Source organism: Lissotriton helveticus, chromosome 6 (genome assembly GCF_964261635.1).
Source record: "Lissotriton helveticus chromosome 6, aLisHel1.1, whole genome shotgun sequence".
NCBI classification, from domain to species: domain Eukaryota; kingdom Metazoa; phylum Chordata; class Amphibia; order Caudata; family Salamandridae; genus Lissotriton; species Lissotriton helveticus.
This window is the reverse complement of record NC_136067.1, coordinates 601,794,686-601,820,701: the sequence shown is the minus strand read 5'-3', so window position 1 is coordinate 601,820,701 and position 26,016 is coordinate 601,794,686. Positions and strand designations below refer to the sequence as shown.

The 26,016-nt window shown below is 49.0% G+C and overlaps 1 protein-coding gene across 1 annotated transcript in view; it reads right to left on the bottom strand.

Annotated features, from left to right (window-relative positions):
• The window catches only part of LOC144762793 (CD109 antigen-like), a 1,211,849-nt gene that overhangs the window by 357,190 nt on the left and 828,643 nt on the right, over positions 1 to 26,016 (bottom strand). The window contains exon 26 of the mRNA XM_078648063.1: positions 20,399 to 20,570. Coding sequence (XP_078504189.1) covers positions 20,399 to 20,570 — 172 coding nt within the window. The remainder of the gene's footprint in view (positions 1 to 20,398; positions 20,571 to 26,016) is intronic.

The window sequence follows — 26,016 nt, the reverse complement described above, 5'->3', positions numbered from 1 at the left end:
TTTCCTCGCTGCCCCCCCCCCTCAACCCGGAGTTGATGTTTGAAATATTGTATGCATATGCTATGGAATTATTCCCCGCCCCTCATGTTTCCCGTAATTGAATATCCGCCTTGTGAAGTGTGTAATGTTGTTTGTTGTTTGAATTTCAATAAAATTTATAAAAATTTAAAAAATGAAACTCCTCCAAGAGTTGTAAGATTTTGTGGCAAATTCATCTTCCAATGTTTACAGATAGGTATTTGTGGCAAACCCTTCAGAGGTTGCATCAGAAAGCCAGTGCACCACCCATGGAATGCAACTTTTGGCAAAGCAGGGCATAGTGCAATTTTGCATTACTTTGGGATACTATCGAATGCAAATCAGGAATTGCATTGGATAGTAAATACCACCCTAACACAAGGTGCCAGGTTTGTGTCACAAAAGTGACACAAACACACTGTAAAGCATTAGTAAACCTGACCCAGAGTTTTCGTAAGTATGAGTGAGCATAAGTGGATTGAAAGTGTATGTACTTCAAAGGAATGCCTCTAGAACTTTCACCCACTTCAAAGGCACAACTCGGTATGAATACTAGACCCCAAACACCAACTCTTCAGTACTCTTCTGGACCTGTGGATACTCTGCGAGGAAGAAGGACTGCAGGCTTGCTGAAAGGACTACCACTCTGCCACGAAAGGCTGTTTTTTACCTGCTGTGGCTCCTTTGCACCTCGCCTATTCTGACACCGATACTGTGGAAAATTCAGTCTTTTCAGAGGCAGTTGTGTGCTCAATAATTATAGTACATGTCTAACAAAGAAATGTCATCCCTACTGCTGCTCTACTTCTGCCCTGCTGCGCTGACCTGCTGCCTTCTTGCCTGGGTGAGAAGGACTGGACCTGAATCTCTTGAACCAAGATACCAGAGTGACTCCAAGGGCTATTTGGGTTGCCTCCTGATCTGAAGTCTCCGGGACATAACAGGCGTCCAACAACCTTGCACCTGGAATCTGCTATCTGTGAGTCGAGTGAGTCCGCCCTGCCAAGTGGTGCAGCCCCAGTACTTGACACTTGGAAGGGGACTGAAGGTGCTCTGACAGTCAGTGGATCCAGCTAAACTGACGCATCTCCTCTGAAGCATGGCACAAACCCTGGGGGAACCTATGTAACACCACTGCTGTGTGGATTGAACCCATCACAAAGACCAGCCTCTCCTTTGCAGCCATATAGGAATCACCTCTGACTGACGCATTCCTGGACCCGGCCCTCACAACCCTCGTCGAAGTCAACCTTTACAATGACTAAATCTGCATCGCAGACTCGAAGCTCATCGGAACCAACGCATCATCCCCATTGTGCACAGCATCGCAAGCCCCATGGAGGCGGTCCTCAAAGATGAAGCAGGCCCTCGCATTGCAGACTCCTCACATCTCAGGACCGACGCATCGTTTTGGCTGCACAACGCATTTACGACGTGGATCCTTGCAGCGCTCCGTAAACGAGAATTTAAGTTACTCTGCAAACCTAACTGGCTCCCTTTAACAGACCCATGCTCCATCACGGTCGGCCTGAACTTGTGACTTTGTCCCATTCCTGCGAAACCATATGTCTGCAGTTGTGATTTTATGCTTTTTGGCACTATTTTCAACAAACATTGTTACATTTTATTATCCGTGGTTCTACTGATTGAATTCTTGTTCTTTTGGCCTATATTTCTAATCCTTTTGTGTGTGGTGTTTTTACTTTATTATTGTTTGAATTATTTCACAAATACTTCACATGTTGCCACTAAGTTAAGCCTGACTGTTCTGTTCCAAGCTACCAGCGAATTGAGCACAGGTTAATTTCGATTTGGCTTGTGCCTTGTCCTGAGCAAAATTGTGGTTGCTGCTTCACCAGGGCTAATACCCCAGTCAATCAACAAGCCAATTTCTCTCTCTCTCTCGGGGGGAGGAGCTTGGCGGGCATCCGAGATGGCCGCGTGAGCACAGCGCTCCCCGGACCCCCGCCACTCCCGGCATGATATCCTGAACTTATCCTGACTTTTTACGAGGATTTGTATAGAGGACACTGGGCTGATTGCCCTGGACTTTTTGGAATTCGATTTGGACCCGGGGTTCCGGAGTTACGTCTGTTCGAACTTTCGGGCTCCACTCTCGAGGTACGCCCGGGACTGGGTGAGGCTCAGTGGCCGTCTTGAAGTTGAACAACAACGGCAGGGGGATTCGACCTGTGGGTCCCCCTCTTAAGTTTCGGTTTCGTTTCTGCCTCAGACTGAGACATCTGGCAGAGGAGCCTGGCCTGGGCTGCAGTCGGGGCACGGAACGGCTGTCGGGCCTTTGGCTAGCTTATTCTCCTATCTGTTGGCCCTTCTACTAGTGGTGCCCTAGCTGCGGTTCTTTGGTCCCGAGGCCCTACTTTCCTGTGGCCACTCCATCCAGCCTGGTTAATTACCTGGTGACGCAGTTCTGATATGGCGGGCAGAGGGGACCGAGAGACTCGGAAGACCAAGACGCCCCTGCGCGGGGGCCCGGTCCAGTCTAACGTTATGGACCGCTACACCCATTCCAAGGGGTCCCCCGGAGCCGCCCTGCCCGGAGCCAGTAATGCTGATCTCACTGTGGACGCGTCAACGGAGCCTTCTTTGCAGGACATCATGGGCGCCATTTCTGCTATGAAGGAGTCGATAGGCCAACAATATGAAGCTTTGGCCCACAAAATCGACACCGTGGCCATCGAGGTCAACTTGATTCGTGCTGACCTGTCGAAAACCAATGAGAAGGTGAAGTCACTGGATCTTAAGTCATCCAGTCTCACGGAGGACGTTTCGGAGATACAAACGGAGGTCGGCAACCTTCGCAGGGTGAACGACTTCATGACCCGGCGCTTGGAGGACTTTGAGAACAGGGCACGTCGCTGTAATGTACGAGTGGTCGGAGTTCCGGAGAATCCAGAACCTCACTCTGTTGATCTCCTTGTTGAGGATTTGATCCAGAACCACCTCTCTCCGTCTGGTCTGACGAAGTTTTTCGCTGTGGAACGTGCCCATCGTGTTCCGGGGGGCAAGGGTAAACCAGGTGCCCCGCCGAGGCCTATTGTTGCGAAACTATTCCATTATAGGGATCGGGACGCTATCCTGCAAGCATCGCGTGTGAAGGGCCCGGTGGCCTTTGAGAACGCCACGGTGAACTTCTATCCGGACTTTTCTCAACAGGTCCAGAGACAGCATATGGGCTTCCGTGATGTTAAGAAACGTCTCCGAGACATGGGGCTTCGCTACGCCATGCTTTTTCTGACCAGGCTGCGCGTTGAGTACAACGACCGAACCTTCTTCTTTGATCGGCCTGATTCTGTAAATGACTGGATGGACTCTCTGCCTGATCGATCTCCTGAGACTGAGTCCGCCGCCCACCCGGGTGGTGCTGAGGGTGGTGTGGAGAGCTGAACAATCCGCCTACGCCTGGGCCCTCGAATAGAGTAAACTCTTCTGGGATTTGATGCCTCAGTGCCTCTGCTGTTTGTGTATTCTCCTCATTATCTGTCTTACTCGGGGTGGCGGGTGGGCCGGAGCCTCTCCTCCTCCGGGGTTCTTTTTGTAGAATGGGGGTTCTTGGGCGACAGGCACACTGCATGTTGGGGTGGCTATTTAGCATTTTGCAGGGGTGCAGGGTGGGGGGTGTTTTCTTGATTGTTGGGGGTGGGTGGTTGGGAAGTTCGATGTTTTTGTGTTATGTTTTCAAGGCGAATCAATCTGGCTTCTGCTCCTTTTTATGTCATGCTCATTGCGGGGGGGTTTCGGGGTTGCTGTGTGGGATGGGGGTAGCGGGTTGAGGCTTGTTTCGTGGAATGTTAATGGTCTGGGAGATCGCATTAAGCGGAGTGTGGTGTTAAAATGTCTACGCCGTTTATCTCCCGATATTGTTTTCTTGCAGGAAACTCATTTGGTGGGCAATACTTGTCGTGCGATGAATAGGTGGGGGTATCGCCTTGCTGCACATTCAGGGTTTACCACGGGTTCCAGGGGGGTGGGTATCCTTGTTCGGGCTTCCCTCCCCCTAGCTATTGATGATGTGATCCTTGATGATCGGGGGCGTTATGCTGTCCTCGTGGGTCGCTATGAAGGTCGTACCCTCTCCTTGTTTACTGTTTATGTGCCCCCCGGCCTACAGACTCTACCTTTGCCGATTTGGGCCGTGTGTTGTTGGACCTTCCTGATAGTACTCTTTTTCTTGCAGGCGATTTTAATTCTGTGATCTCCGGTCTGCAAGATCGCTACCCCCCTAGGGATACTCCTTTAGCCCAACAGTGGTTAGGTGGGATTTGGATACGTTTGGTTTGGTGGATTGCTGGAGGCTCCTGCATCCTACCCAGCTTCAATACACTTTCCATTCGGGGGCCCACGGGAGTCTGTCTAGACTGGATTATTTCCTGATGCCCGCGGCGCAGACGCCGGCGGTGCGTGAGATCAGACACCTCCCCCGGGGCATCTCCGATCATTCTCCGCTCTGGCTTTGTTTTGAGTTGGGGGTGGAGGCGGTGGGCCGAGTGGCTCCAATTAACCCCTAGTATATTGCCTCCCCTGAGACCCGGAACCTTTTGACTAAGTCTTTAGATGCCTACTTTTTGGACAACGAGGGGTCGGTTTCCTCGGCGGTATCCCTGTGGGAGGCCTTTAAAACAGTGATTCGTGGGCAGGCCCTTTCTCTAATTGCTGAATCCAAGAAGGCTAGGAATCGGGAGGTGGTGGACCTTGAGATAGAGATTGCTGAGAGGGAGGCCGACTTAGAGTCTGAGATCACCTCTGATAAACTCCACGCCCTGGGTCTGAAACAATTTGCTTATAAATCCTTGGTCACGGATGCGGCTAGACTGATGTTCCGGGAACAGCAGGGTCGTCTGTATGATGTGGGGGACAAAGCGGGTAAATTGTTGGCATGGTTGGATAAGAAAGAGAGAGCGAATCGTGTGGTGCCTGTGATTCAGTCGTCGAATGGTGTCGGAGTGACAGACCCGGTTGGAATAGTTGAATGTTTTGCTGAGTATTTTCGTGTGGTGTATACCCCTGTGTCTGGACGAGATGTGGCTGACTCACGCCTTTTGTTGCGCGATATAGCTTTGCCCAGTGTTTCCGATCTGGACCGTGTCTCGTTGGAGTCCCCTTTTACTACGGATGAAATAGCGACTGCCATTCGTTCGCTCCGTTCGGGCAAGGCATTGGGCCCGAATGGGTTGCCGATTGAGCTGTACAAGTTACGCCCTGACAAGGTAGCGCCCTATCTTCGTGCCATGTTTTTGGAGTCCCGGGAACGGGGTATTCTCCCGTATGACCAGCGTCTTGCCACGATAGTCGTTATTCCCAAGGACGGGAAACCGCGGGACCTCTGTTCGTCTTATAGGCCCATTTCCCTGTTAAATGTTGAGCCTAAGGTCCTGGCTAAGCTCCTGGCAACCCGCCTGCTGGCGGTCATTAGCGACTTGGTTCATCCGGATCAGTCCGGATTTATCCCGCATCGCAACACGGCTCTTAACCTACGTCGTCTTCACGGCGCTGTTGCGAGGGCGGGGCTTCTGACGGAGCCGGCTATTTTGGCCTCGTTAGACGCCTCGATGGCTTTTGACACGGTTGAGTGGCCCTATCTTTGGGCAGCTCTCGAAAAATTTGGTTTTGGACCTGAATTTATTGGATGGGTGAAGTTGTTGTATGTGGAACCCTTAGCGCAAGTGGTGGTGAACGGTAGAGTTTCTGTCCCCTTTAGCCTTGGTAGAGGGACCCATCAGGGTTGCCCCCTGTCTCCATTGCTTTTCGCGCTGGCCTTGGAACCGTTAGCTGCGTGGCTTCGATGGGAACCCTCCCTCAAAGGGATCCGTTGGTCACCGGACTTTGAAGACCGCGTCTCTCTTTACGCGGACGACATTCTTCTTTATTTGACATCCCCGCGTAAATCTTTGAACGTCTTATTTGATGTTCTTACTTCGTTCGGTGCTAACTCGGGCCTTGTTATTAATTGGGCTAAGTCCTGTGTGTATGTTCTTTCGGGTGTTTTGCCCTCCTTGCCGGCCAGATTTCCTATCCAGGTGGTCCAGTCTGGCTTCAAGTATTTAGGGATTTTTATTACCCGGGATTCCTCCCTCCGGTTTGAGCGTAATCTCCTCCCCCCGCTTCTTAGATTGCGACTGGATGTGGCCCGTTGGCGTAAGCTGCCCCTGTCTCCTCTGGGTAGGGCTGCTCTCTTTAAAATGATGTCTTTGCCGCGGTTCCTCTACGCCCTTCAGAATTCTTTCGACGATGTTCCTGCTACTTATTTCAGAGAAATCGAGAGTCTGCAAAGACAATTGATTTGGGATGGGTGTCCACGTATAGCCCTTGCGAAACTTACTATCCCTTGGTACGACGGGGGCATGGCACTCCCCGACATCAAGAGGTACTACTGGGCAGCCCAGCTATCGGCCATTAACCATGCGATGTACTCGCCGGGTCGCGATCCGGCGTTTGAGATGGATAAGCTCCAGTTGCCGGGAGGGGACTTTAATAGAGCGCTATACTCCAGATCGGCCGTGCGCCATCTTGTGGGCCCGACCAGGGCAGCGGTCAACGTGTGGCGCGCAGCGAATGTGAGTTTGGGATGGGAGAATCGGCTGACGCTGGCGACTCCGCTTTATGCTTCTGAACGTTTGGGATGTCTCTGGTCTTCTAAGGGCTTTGACCGCTGGGATGTGATCGGGATTTGTAAAGTGGGTGACGTTTGTGTGAATGGTCGCGTGAAATCATTCCAGGCCCTTAAGGCGGAATACGACTTGAGTGATAGAGAGTTTTTCCGGTATCTGCAAGTCCGACATGCCTTGGCCTCGGTTCTGACTCCTGATGTGGCCCTGCCCGAGTCTTCCTCCCTTGAAGATCGTATACTAGATGGACAGTTGCCCGACAGCACCATCTCTCTCATCTACAAGAAGCTGATTCATAATCGCGCTGATTTGTTGGTCCGACTCCGAGAAATGTGGGTAGGTGATGGATTGGAACTAGATGACGAGGACTGGCAGTCGGCACTCTCCTCCCCGAAGGAGGTCGCCATTCCCGCCCGTCTTCGTTTGGTGCAACTTAAGATCCTCCACCGGGTGTATGTGACTGGTCCGCGTCTGGTCGTGATGGGTTTTTCCCCGGATGGCTTGTGTAAGCGTGGCTGTGGGATGAGCGCTACCTTTATGCACATACTTTGGGAGTGTCCTGTGGTGGCTGCTTATTGGGTGGATGTGCTTGCGTTGATGACTGAGGTGACTGGTGTTGACCTGCGGCCTGAGGCCCGTCGATGTCTGCTGAATGTGTGGGAACCCTCCGATTACTCTGTGGCCCAGACTAGATGGGCGACCCTGGGATACATGGTCGCGAAGCGTGACATTGCGCAACTCTGGGGCGCATCCCGACCTCCTGATGTTTCAGTGTGGGAGGACAACATGGACTGGTCCATGTTCCGTGAGAAGACAGTCTACATGGCTAGGGGCAGGCCGGGGGCGTGGACGAAAATTTGGGGTCAATGGAATGCGTACTGTGGAGACATTTGTACCCCTCCCTTGGTTGCCACCTCCGATGTTACCCTGTCTCCTTAGGCTGACGTTCCCGAAATTTTTCGCTCTGTTCTAGGATTTTCCTGTCCTCCCTGCTCCCCCCCCCCTCACGGCCTTCCCGACTCTCATTGATGTATTTTTGTTCTCCTGTTTCGTGACCTCCCCCTCTGCTATTTGGGCTGACTTGATTATTGCACTCGCCTTATGTTTGTGTTGGTTATTTTCATGTTTTATATAGAAAATTGTTGTATCCTGTTCTATGTCTGTAGCAATTTCGTTCTACGATCTGGCCTGACCTAGGAAATGACTGTTTATTTCATGTGTCGTACTATGCGACTTAGCGGCCAGCCCGTGTGGTTGTGGGCCCATCTATGTAATTTTATGTGATTGCTCAATAAAAGTTTTTAACCAAAAAAAAAAAAATTTTAAAAAAACAACCCAATTTCTCACACAAGGGCACTCTTAACTCCTACTACCAATCCTTTATAAGTTGAACATTATGCAATGGGTCAGTCTCCGAAATACACTCCATTTTCCTATCTCAGTATTCCTGGCACTGGTCACAGGCCAAGGTGAAACCAGAAATCAATAGGTCACTTATAGCATTAGTCAGGGGAATCTCAAAACCTGCATAATTTAATGCTGCTCTATGTATTCATCATACATGACTTTAAGGCTTCTCTATGTTCACTACTATCCTATATTCAAAAACCAACACAAATCTTTGCATGTTTAGAAGTTCTTTGACACTATTTACTGATTAATTTCATTTTCTGCATAGGACAGGCTTGCAACATGTGGCTTCTTCGTAGCACCAGTTCCTACTCTGTCCATATTACAGGACTTCTTCCAATGTGCCAAGGTGTGTTGATCTGAGTGGGAATAAAGCTCCATAGTAAATCTTCAGTGGCGGGCTAAGAAGGGTGGAATATACTTGAAGGGGCCTCTATCACTTTCAGAGTGAGAAGTGCTCCTTGGGAATTCTATGTCAGGAGGGAAGGCCTTCATGAGGAGGCTGATTTTCTTTTTTTCAATGATGATAGGTTTGGTTGGTGCCTTAGGTCTGGCTTCTTATGTCTGGGCTCACAAGTCCAAGAAGGTGCACACATGACGTGGGCGCTTACCCCTGATGTCATACAACTCAATATATTATTATACTTTACAAGCTTTGTGAAGTGCAAAACTTGCAAAATATCAAAAAAATGGTGCAGAGCTGCATCTTTATCCTTTCTTTGTTGCAGCAGGAAAGCATTCTCTCTGCCAAGAAGGGCCACCTAGGGAAGTGTGTGGGCTGCCGTTGCTTAACAACTTTCCTACTTCCCTTTTACCAAGTCCCACCTTCCACACCCTCAATATCCATAGCACAGATATCCCATAACCAGGTGCACATACTCACTAAATTACACTGAAAAAATTAATGCAAAGGAAAAGTCCACACATGAATGACTGAGACCACAGCAGTTAAGTTTGGGAAAAGTTGGATTGAAGGTGTATTTAGTACAGTACTGGGTTACCTTACGGGCGAATCAGGAGCAGACAGTGATGATGTGGCCTAAGCTGGCCTAAGTAGCCTCCTCATCCATGCATCAGCCTTCCAGCACCGTTTTCCCCACTGCCAGCTTGCTGTGAATTTGAAAAACCAACGCATCACCTCGAATGCAGCTGGAAAATCAACACGACGCCTGTTCACGGCTGGAGGAACCGCCGCAGTTCGACTCCAGAGCACTGAGCCTGTGACGTCCGAGACTCACGCTCTGACTTCGACGCAGGCCCTGCTGTGCGGCTGAAGGAATCGACTCATTACCTGTCTGGGTCTGTGGAAATTGACCTTGCGCCTCTTTTGTCATTGCATCGACCCGCAAAACCCCAATTTTCTCACGCATCGCACCTTTACACCAAGTTTCAACTGCATCCCCCACAGTAAGAAGCTACCTCTGGAAATTGGCACATCACTTCTCCTTGCGGTAAGGAATCAATGCATCACTTCTCCTGTGTGCAGTAGAACTGACGCCTCCATTCCCCTGGGACTCAAGAACCAATGCATTGCTTTTGTTTTTTGAAGTTTCCCTCCTTTGTGGCTGATTTTAGTCTTGGATTGTGCTACATTAAAGGTATTTTAAGATAAAATCAACCTATCCATAAAGTTCTATGGACAGAATTGCTTAAACCTTTCAAAAGTGATTGCTTTGCTTATGTATGTTGGATTTTTGTCATTTGGTCGTTTGGTTTAGGTAAGGATTGGTTAATATTTTCTAAACTGGTGTGGTGTCCATTTGTAGTGTTTTCATTGTGTTACTGTGTGTGTTATGTACAAATGCTTTGCACATTGCCTCTGAGATAGGCCTGACGGCTCGTGCCAAGCCACCAAGGGGGTACGCAAAGGGTTATCTTGGGTGTGTAACTCCCTTACCCTGACTAGAAGGAAGGGTCCCTACTAGGACAGGGTGCATACCAATGCCAACTAGAGATCCCCATTTCTATCACATACTCACCCTACCAAGGGACCCATTGGCAGTCCTGTAGTCGTTGCCTTTGCAGCCAAGTGTTAAGTGGGTGCAGAGTAGGTTTGTGTGCCAGATAGCACCAGTGCATTGCAAGAATCGGTAAATCCCACCCCCAAAACATGGCCATTTGAAGAGATATGGTTTATATCTAGAAAGAGCTGTGTAGTGTTCCAACAGGGGTAATACCCTTACACAAAACCAGGGGTATGCAGAGCTGAAATTGCAAGCTTATCCTTTATATGTCCAAATTGACTGAATAATAAAAACGCAATTTGTTGGGGCTAAGTCGCAGTGCTGATTCCCACCATCCAATCGTGTGCAGCACAGTGCAAAACTCTGAAGGGGAGTGGTTGGAACGTGGAATAAAATGTGTGCCCAAATGTACCTGTTTGTTTCTAAAATATGGAAATGCATAATTTTTCCAAATAATTGTATTACTATTTGAACTCTGTAAAACCAAAGGGGATGATGGACAGAGTGTTGAACATTGAACATTGTAGATGTACTGTGCTCCTGAGGCGGAAGCCGGGAGATTACGCTTGTGACAACTTATTTTAAAGAACTGTAACTGTATTTTAACCTGTACACACTCACCTTTGTTTATTTGCACTTGAGCTCTTGACCCCAGAATTCCTTCGGTTTGCTTCCCCCGCGCAGCGGATCTTAGCGCTGCTGCGGGACTCAAACACTCTCGCCGCCATTGCCCACGAGATCACTGGCCACGCCCACTTTCGGAAGACCACGCCCCCTGGTCCTGGCGCCTACATAAGTCGCGCTGATTCCTAGCGCGTGGTAGATGTACTTTGCTCCTGAGGCGGAAGCCGGGAGATTACGCTCGTGACAACTTATTTTAAAGAACTGTAACTGTATTTTAACCTGTGCACACTCACCTTTGTTTATTTGCACTTGAGCTCTTGACCCCAGAATTCCTTCGGTTTGCTTCCCCCGCGCAGCGGATCTTAGCGCTGCTGCGGGACTCAAACACTCTCGCCGCCATTGCCCACGAGATCACTGGCCACGCCCACTTTCGGAAGACCACGCCCCATACACCCTACAAAAATGCGCAATCCTCGTACGCGCAGCGGACGAGCGCAGCGGGCGCGCCAAAGGTAAGCCCGTCTGCGCCCGTCCGCGGCCGGTCGGGCCTAGGGGTGCCCCACCATGCCCAGATTGTACAATATTCCTCTGTGCAGCTCTGCAACCTCCAAGGTCCGTGGCCTTTAGCCGACTCCACGATTTTGCACATTGGTAGAATGGGATTGACAGCTTCTTGCCCACTCCCCTACTTCCCGTTCATTCCCCCCTCTCCTTCTCCCTCCCCTGCTCCGTCTCGCGATGTCCCTGTCTCTCCCTCGCTGGCTGCCCTCTCTATTTACTATCTCAATACCAGGTCAGCAGTAAAGCACTGTCACGAACTCTTTGTTTTATTGGACTCGCACAAGCCGGATCTCCTATTTCTTACGGAGACCTGGTTTTGTGACAACTCCCTGCCTTCCCTCTTGGCTGCCCTTCCTGCCTCATATTATGCTCTGCGCGCCGACCGACCCTCCGGCAAGTCTGGTGGCGGCGTTGCTTTGATTGCCCGTACAGACTTTTCCTTCCTGCCTCTAACTTTCTCTTCTATAGGATCGTCAGACCTTTTAGTTGTCCGCTCATCGTCTTTTAAAGTCCCGCTCACTTGCTTGCTTATGTACCGACCCCCTCAACCCTCTCAAAACTTTCTCCCTGATTTCCAAGAATTGCTGGCCACTCTAGCGGTCAACAACTCTTCTATCTTGGTATTAGGAGATTTTAATTTTTGGCCTTCAGACCCCGCGGAATGCTCGACTTCTAAAGAATTCTCGGACACTCTTCGTTCCCTCAATTTCGATTCCCATGTTAACTCCCCTACTCACATTCAGGGTCACACCCTTGATCAGGTTTGGTCCCTTAATTGTCCAGTAGCTTCTTTGTCCATTTCCCCCTGCACATGGTCTGATCACTTCTTGCTTTCCTTTTCCCTTCACCTCAGTCCAGCCACCAAGCCCCCCATCTTAAAAATATCTGGGCGCGCTCTTGGAACAGGGTGGATGTGGCTTCTCTGTCCGCCACACTTTCTGCATCTAGTCCCAATCTCCACGGTCTGTCGTCCTCCGCACAAGCTGATTCTATTAATTCCTGGCTTCGAACAGGCTGCGACTCGGTCGCTCCCCTTAGACGGGTGTCCTCCAAGCGTGTGAACAACGCGAACCGTTGGTTCAATGAGGAATTGAAGGCCACCAAACTAACTGTGCGCCATGCGGAGCGGGCTTGGAGGCGAGATTACTGCCCTAACCATAAAATCCAATATGTCATCCTTCTCACCCAGTATAAAAAAATCTATCTTGGCTACAAAGACTGCTTATTTCTCCTCAAAAATCGAGGCGGCCGAAAACCAGCCTAGAGAAATTTTCTCTATTGTACATAATCTCGCCTTTTCTGACAGAGTTACCCTAAAACCTTCCCCTTCCCAGGACCTATGTGACTCCCTCAACACTTACTTTCTGGACAAAATCTCCAACATTAAAGCCAATATCCCTTCCCCCCCTCTTTCTTTTGTTGATCCCCAGTGTCCGTCAGTCGGGGCACGTCTTGATTCGTTCCCCCTCTTGACGGAAGAGTCTTTTCTTTCCCTCCTTCCTACGGTTAAATCAGGCTCCCCGTTAGGCATCTGCCCTGCCCACATTCTTAAGCACATTTACTCAGTATGTGTGCAGCCCCCTCTAAATTTTCTTAACAGCTCACTAGCTCAGGGCACTGTTACTCAATCTCTTAAATCGGCCATCATTGTCCCCATCCTTAAAAAACCTGGCGCAGATCCCTCCGCTCCTGCCAACTACCGCCCCATTTCCTTGTTGCCTTTTCTGGGGAAGGTACTTGAGCGCCACGTGACCAGAGCGCTCAGTACCTTTGTGGAGGAGAACGGCGTTTTAGCCCCCCGTCAGGCTGGTTTTCGCCCCGCACACTCTACGGAGTCCGTGGTGTTATCGGTCCTTGACAACCTCAGGGAGGGTATGGACACTAACCATCCCCAGGCCCTGGTCCTCCTTGACCTTTCCGCCGCCTTTGACACGGTTGACTATTCCATCCTACTTTCCCGTGTCAGGGCGGCGGGGGTTGGAGGTTCGGCCTTGGTCTGGCTGTCCTCCTTCCTGAGGGACCGCACCTAGGCAGTGCGCCTGGACGACTTTTCGGCAGACTTCCGGAAGGTACAATGCGGGGTTCCTCAGGGCTCTTCCCTCTCCCCTCTTTTATTTAATTTGTATATTTCCCCTCTTATTTTTGCCCTTCAGCAAATGGAGGTCTCCGTCTACAATTATGCGGATGACCTTCAGCTTATTTTTAATCTGTCCCCATCCCCTGACTCCATGCTTAAGTTCCAGACCGTTATGATTTTTATCCAGGACTGAATGAACTACAACCACCTGAAGTTAAACCCAGACAAAACTGAGCTGGTTCTGACAGGTGGTTGCTCCAGTCCCTGGACCTCTCTCTTCTGGCCCCCTTCCCTGGGTCCCTCCCCGTCTCCATCCTCTTCTGTGAAAACCCTTGGGATTAAGCTGAACGACCAACTTACCTTGCACTCCCAGGTCAGCCTAGTGGTGTCCTTCTCCTTCCTTTCACTGCGCACTATTCTCAAAGTCTACTGCTTCTTCTCAATTTCCGCTTTAAAACTTATAGTCCTGGCGAAGGTAATATCTCGCCTCGATTATGGTAATGCACTTTACTGTGGCATGCCCGCTTACAGTCTGCGGCGATTACAGTTGGTCCAAAACCAGGCCGCTCGCCTGGTTTACAATTTGGCCAAATCCCACCACGTCACTCCTCTTCTTAAGTCCTTGCACTGGCTTCCTATCCGAGAACGAGCTCAGTTCAAGATGGCCTGCATTACTTTTCAGGCAAGGGCTGGTGCAGCCCCTACCTTAATTTCTTCGGAAATCAAAGTTTATGCCCCTGTCAGGGAGTTGCGCTCATCCTCCCAATATCTGTTGACAGTCCCCCGCTTTAAGCGCAAAAAATGGGGGGGCACGAAATTTTCCACACTTGCCCCCGTTTTCTGGAACTCTCTTCCCGCCCACCTCAGATCTTCTACTCAATATTCTTATTTCCGAAAGGCGCTAAAAACTTTTCTTTTTGCAAAAGCCTTTCCACTATAATTGCTCTGCTCTGCCTCTCTCCTGACTTCTTGTTCTCTGGGCCCGGTACACTTCAGCGCCATGAAACCGCCAGGTGAACGTGCGCTCTATAAATGTTTTAAACTCAAACTCAAACTCAAGCATAAATCAAGGTGCATCCCTATACGAGTAAGGTATGTCCCCCAGGCAACAAACTGTTGTCCTTACTAAGCAGGTTTCCTTGTGTATATAAGCGCCTCCCTTATTGTATTATATTACTGTTTCACAGAATATCCCCAGATGAAGGCATTTTGTGCCGCAATGCATTGGGATGATTGAAAACTACATGGAGAACACAAATGCACTCTGGGATTTGAAGTATTCTTTTTTTTCACAACAAATTTTTATTTTGATTGATCAGGTAAGGCGAGTATGCAGTTCTCCACAGTCAGGAGGGCCTGCCAAATGTCAACATTGATATGAGTAATGCAAAAAAAAAAACAATCAAAGAAACACCCCCACATAACCCCCCCCCGCCTCCCACATCCACCCCATGACCCACCTACCCACCCCTTATCCCTCCCTAACCCTGTGCACGTGATCCCAATAAGCCACCAAGAATGTTAGCGTCCAGCCAGGAAACTCGTGTTCCCTCGGGCCTATACTCCATCTTCCACATCTAGACCATCATCAGGTTCCATTGGAGGTACCAGAGTCAGACCCCGATACTCCGCCCACCGCTTCCAAATTTTGTAATGTTTCCGGGGGCATCCTCTGGCCTAAAACACAGGGCGCTCTAGCCCCATAAAATAGTCCATCCCTGCTTTCCACGCATTCAACGGGGGGGCACGATCACTCTTCCATGCTTGCGCCAGATCTCGTTTCGCCACGATAAGACCTAACAATAAAAGATGGCGCTTGTAGGTATTCCCCCCCACGCCCTCCAGTACATGTAACAGGCCCAGTCTAGGGGTACGGGGAAGATCCCACCCCAGCACCTCCGACAGGCAGCCCCACACACCCCTCCAGAAACCGGTCAGGCCCACACACGACCATACAGTATGCAACAGGGTACCCATCTCAGCTCCACATCGCAAACACTCCGGGGATCCAATCAAGCCTGCCTTCCACAGTTGCTCCCTCGTGTAATAGGCTCTATGCAAATATTTAAATTGGACCAGCCTGAGATGCACTGCGATAGCGGTCCCACGCGGGGACTCCAAGGCCTCTCTCCAGTCGTCCTCATCCAGGGGTCCAACGTCCCCCTCCCAGGCTGCCTTCAATGGGCTTAGAGTAGAGGAACAATGGGTGACTAGGGTTTGGTAAATTCGTGACACCTTCTTGTCTCCAAGATCCCCCATGAAGACTTTCGCTTCCAGGGGGCTGAACTCCGGTAGCGACTCCAGACCCACCAAGCTGGGCTCAAGCACGTGGCAGAACTGCAGGTATTTGAAAAATTGGGTATTGGGCATATGGAACTCGTCTCTCAGCTCCTGACACAACATCTCCCAGCGAAGAGATCCCTATAGAATCCCATTCACTAAATCCTGCCAGCACGGCCAAAGCGGGGAGCTGCCCATTACTCCACAGAGGAGTCTCCGCCGTCAATCTGCCCCACCAGCCCATGCGGCGCAGCGCCTGTCGCCATATCACGAAAACCACTTGCGTGGCACGAGGCAACCGCCTCCTCAGTTTGGCTGAGTACAAGAGCGTATACAACGTGTTAGCTCCCATCAATGAGCGCTCTAAAGCATAAGCCGGATCCCCCCTATCTCCGTACCACCAGTCATTCAATACTAACAGGTGGGAGGCTTGGTAGTACGATAGCACGTCGGACGTCGCAAGGCCACCACAGTAAGTGGACAGAAAGCAGGTACGCAATGCCACTCTGGCTGCACCTCCCGCCCACAAGAAGCGTCCCAACACGGAATTAACTTGTCGGAACCACTGGGGTGCGACCAGGTGCGGATGGTTCTGCAGCTGATATAGAAGGCGCGGGAGTGCAACCATTTTAAAGATCGTGGACCTGCCATATATGGTAAGGGGCATTTGGGACCACGTTTTAATGTCCGACTGGACCTTTTCCCACACCGGCAGCACGTTACGCTCCCAAGAGATCGTCATAGACTCAGACAGGAACACGCCAAGATACAGCAAGCCTCCAACTGTTACTTGCAAAGCCGACGCCCAGGAGCCCGCATACGCCCCGTCGCCCAACACCCACAGGGTGGACTTACGAGGGTTAAGATAAAGACCCGACACCTCGCCAAAGACGCACATAATTTCCAATACCCGAGGGCCCGATCTCTCCAAGTCCGTGAGGAAAAAGAGGACGTCGTCCGCATAGAGTGCGATCCTGTCCGTGAGTCCCCCGCCCCACCGAAAGCCCCGCATCTGTGCATCGATTCGTACCCAGGAGGCCAGGGGCTCCATAGCCAGTGCAAATAGTTACGGAGACAGCGGGCAACCCTAGCGGGTCCCCCGACCGATTGGGAACCTCTCAGAGACCGCCCCCGAGACTCGCACGGACGTCGTAATATCGGTGTATAGAAGCTTGAGATAGGAAATAAAAAACGGTCCCAGGTTAAGGTGGGGCAGGTGCGCAAACAGGTAGGTCCAGCTCACGGAGTCAAATGCCCTATCGATATCCGCCAACAGTAGGGCTGCTCTCTCTCTCTCCCGTGGCCCCCATCACGTCCACCGCCGTCTGTGCCCGCCGAATATTGTGTCGTGTTGCCCTGTGCGGCATAAAGCCCGCCTGGTCTGGGTGGACCAGATCCGCCACATAGGGGAGAAGGCGGTTCGCCAACGCCTTTGCCAGCAGCTTAGCTTCAATGTTAAGCAAAGAGTTAGGGCAGTAGGAGTCATGACGGTCCGGCGGCCTACCCGGTTTCTGAAACACCACCACTTCAGCGTGGCGCCAGTCAGCCGGCAATCGCCCCTGCTCCCGCGCCGCTTCCAGCACGGCCCTGTAGTGGGACCCTAATTGGAGGTGGAATTTCTTATAAAACTCGCAGGGGAAGCCACTCGGCCCAGGAGCTTTCCCGGGGTAGAGCTGACCCAGCGCATCGCCCAATTCCTCCGCTGTAAGAGGGAGGTCCAATGCCGCGCGCGTGTCGTCAGAGACGGTTTTCAAGGGATTTGAAGTATTCTTTATTGTGAAAATTGGATATTACTTCAACAGAATTGTGATGTAACAGTTCTAATAAAAATGTCAACATCGAATACAAAGAACTTTTTTCATATCTATATTTATGATTTATCAAGGAAACCTTCTTAGTAAGGACTTAGTAAGGACTACAGTTTGTTGCCTGGGGGACATACCCTACTCGTTTAGGGATGCACCTTGATTTATGTTGAAGTACACTCTAGCTCAGAAGTGATCCCTGGAGCACAACACAGCTATACAACTATTCTAACAACGTGGTAGTGCACTCTTTACATACTTTTGATTTTACCAATACGCTTCTGAACATTGCAAGCACTCACACAGACTGATTTGCTATACTCAACACTTCATCCTTCATCCCCTTTGGTTTGGCTTTGTTCGCCCTAAGTTGGCAGGGTATGCCCAGACGTGGTTCACTTGCTCACTTTGCCACTGGATTCAAGCTAGCCTGGCTGATGACGGCTGATTAGCCAGAAACCGGTCCCAGGATGCTTGTTTTAGGTCCAGGGAAGACATGGCTTGGCAGTTTGGGCTGGACTGTTCCCATGAGGCACAGGGTCAGACTGATTTGCATATGGCCATGTCTGAAATGGGGTGGCAGAGTGAGCTAAAGAATGATGATGGATTAAACCCAGATCAGTTGACTGGGGGTGAGTGCTTGCGATGTTCAACACTCTGTCCATCATCCCCTTTGGTTTTGTATTTGAACTCTGTGCCAGGAAACAAACAAACAAGTATCACCAAAACAGCACCTCCCTAATCCCCTAGGTGCAGCTACACAAGTACTGGAAATATGGTGTGCCTTTGGAGTCCCAAATGCGTCTTGCCTTTGAGAAAGTGTTCCCCATGCTGGTGCTAGTTACAACAATTAGGGCTAACAACCCCTTATATTTCCTTTAGAAGCCGACTGTACATTTACTCCTATTGACATGTCCTATGTTGGTACCAAGTGCAAAAGTGACCTGAATAGGAATGGTACTGCCTGGACATGATTAATTAGGTTACTAAGGGCCTTATTTAGATTTTGGTGTTCCTGGGACCGCTGTCGCTTTTTGGTGGTCTGACCGCCCACATACCTGGCAGTTCGACTGCCTGATTATGAAGCAGGTGGTGAGACCACCATCTGACCAATTCCAGTCCACCACCACCCCCAAGATTTGAGCTCCCGCTGCGGTGGAGCAAGCAGCAGTCAATGGTGCAAGTGCTGGCATGGGCACCGCCGTCAGGGTTACAACCTGCCTCTACACTGATCTTTTTTTTTGTTTTTGTTTTATATAGCGCAAACTAGACCCGAGACATCGGGTATCAGTGCGCTTTACATGAGCACCAGTTTCGTTACATGAGGACACATTCATTTTTGTTAGGCACAGGGTGATAAGTGATTTGCCCAGAATGTTCATGGTGACACCTCTTTGTGCCCCAATGCCATCTACATGATTGCACACTGTTGCTCCTGCAGACAGTGCTGCAGGGAAACAGTACGCCCAGATGCATTTCAGCTTGGTCGGCATTGAGTTCGGCTTCTAATTGTAATATGGCGGTCAAGGTGCCTGCTGTTGAGGTTTACCCGACCGCCACCGCAGCAGCTGGCAGTGTGCCCGACAACAGTTAGATCAGGCCTTATGTGTGGTATTATGGTCTGAGTTTCCAAACCCCAATTTTACAACCCGGCTGAGCCTTGCACAGTGTCCCGTGTTGAAGATGATCAAGTTTGGGTAATATTATGCCGAATTAATACCTGGCCACGTATTCTAATTTAGACCAACTCCCTGAATTCAGTGAGGATTAAGTGGCTTATCTATTATCTAAATGTATTTAATGTATGTGCAACAATTCCTAGGCAATTATAATAATAACAGAGGGAGCTAGTGAAATTAGCTAGCTCCTTCTGTTATTATTATATTATATTATAATTGCCTAGGAATTGTTGCACATACATTATTTTCCCTGTCCTAGGAATTATATTCCCTATTCAGGGGGTCCTTGTTTTTCACATATATCTAAATGTATTTAATTCCTTTCCGTCCGATTACCATTTACCAATCTGATGGATTCGCGCAAGGACTTTTCCCTATGCATTATCTAGCCTCGGGCATGCAGCCAATCCCATCCAACCCAAATTAGTGTGTTGCCAAGAAACGCTTGTGTATGAGAGAAGATGCTTCTTTTGTCACCTGACTGTGTACCCAACTTATGAGGGGGGTAGTGACGAAGTTAACAAGCATGTATGAATTTGTTAAATGCAACTATGTTGATTTGGCTGCTAGCCAATGTGGTAAACAATGATATGGTGAAGTAAACATCAGATGTGCTTCTTCTTAAAAGAGTCTGGCGCTAATGCCCGTCATTTACAAATGTGAAGACGGCCTAGTGGTCTTACACTGCTAGCCCAAAGAGAACGACCCTTGCCGCCCCTGGGTATTTAGGCAGGGTCCTGTCCGGCAGTTAATTGATTGAGACTCTCACATCAAGCCCTGAGAGGGGTGAAGCAGCCCCAGAGGTGGGCATACTGGCAAGGGAATGTTCCACTAAGCAGCATTTCTCCTTCTCTGCCTGAGATTCATAGCTATCCAAGGAGCTTTGCAGCGCAGGCCATCATACAATTTCCTAACACAGGATACCCCGCCCATGGCACAACCTGTAGTAGAAAATCCTGACCACTAGCTGGCCCAGACAGTTTGAAATCGCTTTGTGCGGTCAGGAGTCTTTTCCTACCATTGCCATGGTAAGCTTTCCAGACTTTGTCCAGTTTTGCAGTGAAGTCGTGTTGCGGCTTTTGTTTTTATGCGGGCCTGTCTAGAATATGATTTCCACCTGAAGTGGCAGGCAGTGTAGATCGATAACTGTGCATCATGTGCACCATGTGGTCGATTTATTGATTGGAGCAAATTAAAAGGTTATGCACTGTGATTCGAAAGTCCTGTTCTTTAAAAACAGCACATTTAGGACAACCAGATTTCCTACCGAAATCAATTGCTCCAGTCTGCTCAAATACGCAAATACAACTAAAATAAACATTTGTTAGTTCTAAATATTGACAAATTGAATTCTTACTAGTTCTCTCTGCTCTTCCATGCAGTACATCCAGCGCTGATCGTGCCTTGGTGCTGTTGGCCAATGATAGGGAATAAGTAACAACTGCCAGGGTATAATTACTGGAAATTCCTTCTTCAAATTTCTTCTCAAGAAATTCCAAAGCTTTTGACACCTGAGCTTTGTACTGTTTCTGAAAACAAATATTAACAAAATAGGTTTACAGCTTGTTTAATTATGTCATCTAAATACACGAAGTTAGTTATTTTGAGATCAGTTGTACTTACTTTAAACTTTGTAAAAGTTCATCCAAAATATAGATCATCATGAAAACTCCACTTCCCTGCTACTCTGAACACACAATAGCCATTGGAAAAAGCACTGGCAAAACAGATCGTTATGGCTTTAATGAGTTAATACATGGAAACAACATTTGATCATACTTGTATTTGCTTGTGTTAGCTCCTTAAGGCTAGACCTATTGGGTTTGGTGGTGGTGGTAGTGGTGAAAATGGGAATGGTGGTAATAGTGGTGGTAACAGTAGTGAGAACTGATAATGATGGGAGGAGTGGTAGTGGTGCTAGTTTTAATGGCAATGGTAATAGTGGTAATAGATTTGGTGATGTAGTGGTGTAAGTGGTGATGGTAGACACAGTTATGTAGGCTGTGGTGGCAGTGATAATAATAATGGTCATAGTAGTGGGGATAGGGATGTGAATGGTAAAGGTAGTGTTGGTGGTGTAATCGTTGTAATAATGGTGGTGATAATTGTGGTACTAGTGGTGAAGGAGGCAATTGTGTTGATATGTGATGGTGATGACAATGGTAGAAATGGTGGTAGAAAAGGTGCCTGTGTTAACAGCATTCGTAATGATTGCTGTAGTGGGGTAGTGGTCGTTGGTAGTGTTGGTGGTAATTGTGGCGGTGGATGTAATGGTGTTGTTATTACTCTAAAAAGAAGCTGGCCTTTTTAAAAACAAAAACAATTACATTGCTATCTGAAGATCAGGTCCACACTTGAGTACTGACAAAACCATTACCTCAAGCCTACTGTGGTAGAAGAAAAAAACAAAAACTATTGTTTTCTCTATATAGTGCATGCATGGTATACATTATTGAATTTGTAGTGACTAAAAGGATTTTTCAGCTCCAAAATAGTCCATCATGCATTACAATATTATTATTATTATTATTATTATTATTATTATTAATTAGCATTTCTAGAGCACATAGCTACTCTGAGGCATCCCAGTGCTAGCTAACTGAGATTTTGAAATAGCCAGCCTTTTCAGGAGCTTTCGAAAGGTGAGAAGGTGGGTCTCTGAACGTAGCTTCAAAGGAAGTGTATTCCATATCATGGCAGTACTATACGAGAAGGAGCTGCCCCCACAACGTATCCTGTGAATTTTGGGGATAACGGCCAGACTTATGCCTGCGGAGCGGAGGATTTTCCTGGGATGGTAGAAGGTGATGTGGGAGTTAAAAATGGTAGGACCTTTGTCCATCAATGTTTCGTGGGCTATGCAAAGGGATGTGAAATGAATTCTTTCCAGAATGAGTAGCCAATGTAGGGCTTTCAGGCATGGCTTCGCCAATTGAGTTCTTGGCACTCCAAGCAGCATCCTGGCAGCGCAGTTCTGGGCCCCTTGGAGTTTTCTAATGGTTGATTTGGGCGCTCCCAGATACAAGGCGTTCCCATCATCTAGGTGCAAGAGTACCAGGGCCTGGACCACCGTTCTTTTTGCCCCACTGGGGAGAAGGTGAAGAATTGTCCTCAACATTCTGAGGATGCCGTAACACGTACCAGCCACTTCCACAGCTTGCTGATCAAATTTAAGTGATTTGTCGAGCCTTACTTCCGGGTTTTGACCTTGGGTTTAGGGGTGGGTGCTTGTCCTAGACAAGTTGGCCATTGCAGTTGGAAATCAGTGTTGGGTAGGTTACCCAAATACATGATTTCGGAATTTTCGCCATTAAGCCTGAGGCAGGAGTTTTGCATCCATGTAGCCACCTTCTCCAAGCAAGATGCTAAGTCAGAGGGGGCATTGTGCGGGTGTTTCAGAGAGACCACTAGCTGAGTGTCATCCACATAGGTGACAATTTTTATCCAGAATGGAAGAACAATATCAGCTAGTTGCCTCATATGCAAGTTGAATAAGGTAGGGTTCAGGGATGATCCCTGAGGAACTCAGTACCTAAGAGGTTGACACCTGGAGGTAGCTTCTCCTGAAAAAACTTGAAAAGTTCTACCACTGAGGTATGATTGGATCCATTCTATAGCTTCCCCTGAGACTCCTACACTTCTAAGCAGGTTCAGAAGGATATCAAAATTGAGCGAGTCAAACACGGCACTAAGGGCAAGGAGAATGATGGCTACTGCTCCTCCCTGGTCCATAATCATTTTAGATTCCTCTACTAAGGAGATGAGAGCTGATTTCGTTCCCCAAAAGGGGGCGAAAGCCAGTCTGAGAATGGTGTAAGAGATTATGAGATTCTAAGAAGGCTGAGAGGCTGGAGTTGATATGTTTTCCAGAATCTTACAGACCCTGGGTAGCAGAGTTATCGGTCTGTAATTAAGCAGTACATCTGGGTTTAGAGTTGGTTTCTTCATAAGCACTCTCACCATGGCGTATTTCCAGGAGGGTGGCACCTGGGCATTGGTAATGGAGAGATTTAGGACTTCTAATATCGCTGGTAGTACCACCTCTTTAACCTTGTCCAACTGATGGAGGGTACCCGGTTCACATGGTGAACCTGATTTTATCTGGCCAAAGATGTTTAAGAACGGGCTTGGTAAATAAGTGGCAATTTCTCCAAGGGGTGCCACCTATCCTCTGAGGGCCTGGTGATCAGGTCCAGGTTCGTGGGAAGAGTTGGAACGGGAGGGTCACTAGACAGTGGGGAGGCCGGTACCTTGTTATATATAGATTGAATTCTTTCTTGAAAGTAGTCTGCAAATTTGTTGCAGCGATCAGAGGAGATGGTGGTTTTGGGAGCTGGGAGATTTATAAGGGTCTTTGCTATGCAGAAGATTTCTCTGGGATTGTTAGCTGCAGAGGAGATTGTTGCTTCATAATATAGTGCCTGGGCTTTTTTAATTTCTGCTTAATACGTTTTTTAAAGCCAGTCTGTAATACAATTTACTACTCTCTTCATAGTTCTTTCTCCATTTCCTTTCCTTATGTTTACAGGCCTGTTTGAGTAATCCTAACTGGGGCAAGTGCCACAGTGTTATCCCTTCTCTTTCCCTATGTGGAATGTCTTTGGCCGGTATAACTTTGTCCAGTATGGATTAAATCCAGAGAAGTAGTTTTCCTGCTGCAACAGTAATGTTGGAGTCTAAAATAGGTTTGGAACTTTCCAATGTGCTGGCCCATGATTCTATGGACAATTTTGCCCAGGGCCAGTCTTTCCTTACCCTAACTTCCATGTGGTTACGTTGCATTACACCTTTTCGGATAATGGGGATCAGTTAATGATCCGACCAAGGGAGGGGGATGGGGGTCCCCACCGATAACATATTGTTGTTGGTGAACACAGGGTCGAATGTGTGGCCTTTGATATGTGTAGGACCCACTACTTTTTGCTCCAGTTGGACAGCTGATAAGTATTGGGACAATTCTATAGCTTCAATGTTATTTTGGTCATTGAAGTGTAGATTGAAGTCTCCCAGCAATGTGATGTTGCTGGAAGAGTTTACTACTGTTGCTTACTTCTGGCAGAGAGTTAATAAATTGGCCAGTGAAAGTGAAATAGTGAAGAACAAACTTTCACAATCGAATACAGGATTGAGGTCAATCCAACACGCATAGGACTCTTTGAATATGACTGCTAACCCTCCCCCTTTCTTCTTCTCGCGATCTCTGCACTGAATGCACTATCCTGGCAGAAGAGTTGGAATCACTTCTGGGGTGGATTCCTTCAGAAGCCAGGTTTCTCTTTTTTTTTTTTTTTTTGGTGTAAGACATTTATTCTGCAATAAAGAGACAGAAAATTTACACTGCGTCACGCCAACAACCCGGAGGCAGGCCGCTATCAGGTATACAGGGCACAAGAGTCAGAAAAATAGGTCGGGGGCCAGGGCCTGGCCGGGTTTAGTACTCCCAGAGATATACACAATACAGTAGAAAAATGAATGTGAGCAGTGCAACTTCAGCGCTTAAGTGGTCTTACTTTTCTCCCAGTGTTGTAGACACGCAGATGAATTAGTAAGTAACTAAGCTGCCTCGTAACGAGCAGCGGTCAGCAACCTGCTGCAGCGGCAGGTGGAAAGGATACATCTAACAGCACTGTTTTCTCACAACGTATCCCACTAACAAACAGAAAACGAAAACAGCAAACTACGGTGCTAGTACATAAAGACAACTACCCAACATATCATCCATCCATGGGGCTGCGCGGACCTATGCCGGATCACCATGAGCACAAGGCAGGCCATGGTGAGAGTGGGGGTGCGGAGACTTCCACACTGTTACGTGGAGGCGGAGGGGGCGGGGGAAGGGGGAGGGGGGGAGGGAGGGGGAGGATGTTGAGTGGGGTCATCTACCCAATTCTGAGGCCGAAGTAGGGTCAGCGGGGACAAGGCCAGTGTCATACGCAGGAACTGCGGGGCAGCAGGCTCGGGGCGCGTGGCAGTGCAGGGCAGGTCCATACTAGCGCAGGTTCTCCGAGCAGCAATCACTCAACCTCATAATTAACACATTCAGCCCATATCATCCGAAACACCCGCATCAGGTGACCCCCCCCGAGGTGTCTGAGCCCTCCCGCTCTCTAGCCCATTGTATGAACGGGTCCCAGATATCAGTAGGTCTGGAAGCGGTGGGCATTGTCTCCCAATAGTGCGTCAGTTGAGCGTTGCCATATGTCACATCCCTAATCCACCCCGCGAACGAGGGAAGAGCCCTCCTGCCCCAATGCAGTGCGATCTGTCTCTTGGCATAGAGAAGGAGGAGTGCATGCAGTTTTCTGTCGCAGGGTTCAGTATCCTTAACATAGCCCAACAATCCCAGGAGCGGTGTCGGTGTATCATTTCTATGTGTGATTTGATTAATGGCTGTAAAGACCTCCGACCAGTATGCGTTCAGTTTAGGGCAGCTCCATGCTACGTGGAGAAAGGACGCATCTTCCCCTCCACATTTCCAGCAGGAGGCATCCGCGCGGATGCCCATGCGGTGTAACAGTGACGGCGTGCGATAATATCGGTGCAGAAACTTGAAATGGATGAGCCGCAGCCGATAGTTCGGAGACAGTGCCGTGAGTTGCTTACAGCAGTATTCCCATGCGTCATCTGTTAAAGGGTCTGCCAGGTCTGCATCCCAAGCCTGCTTGGCCGCGGCCACTGTCAGCGGGGCCTGCTCCTGCATGCAGTTATACAGTCTCGATACTAGCTTTTTGGGGGAGGGCCGGGAAAGCAAATTTTGAAGGGCGTCCAGAGTGCATGGCTCCTCCGGGAATTGGGGCCCCATCTTTTTGCAGGATTCCCTAAGAGAATGGTATAACAACGCGTCCGCAAAAGAATCAGGTTGTATATCATTGCTCGCGCTCATCTCGACAAATGTACCGCCAGGATATATATCAGCAAAGGTGTGCAGTCTCTTCCCTCTGATCATGAGAACGTCGCCTCTGGCGGTCAAGCAAG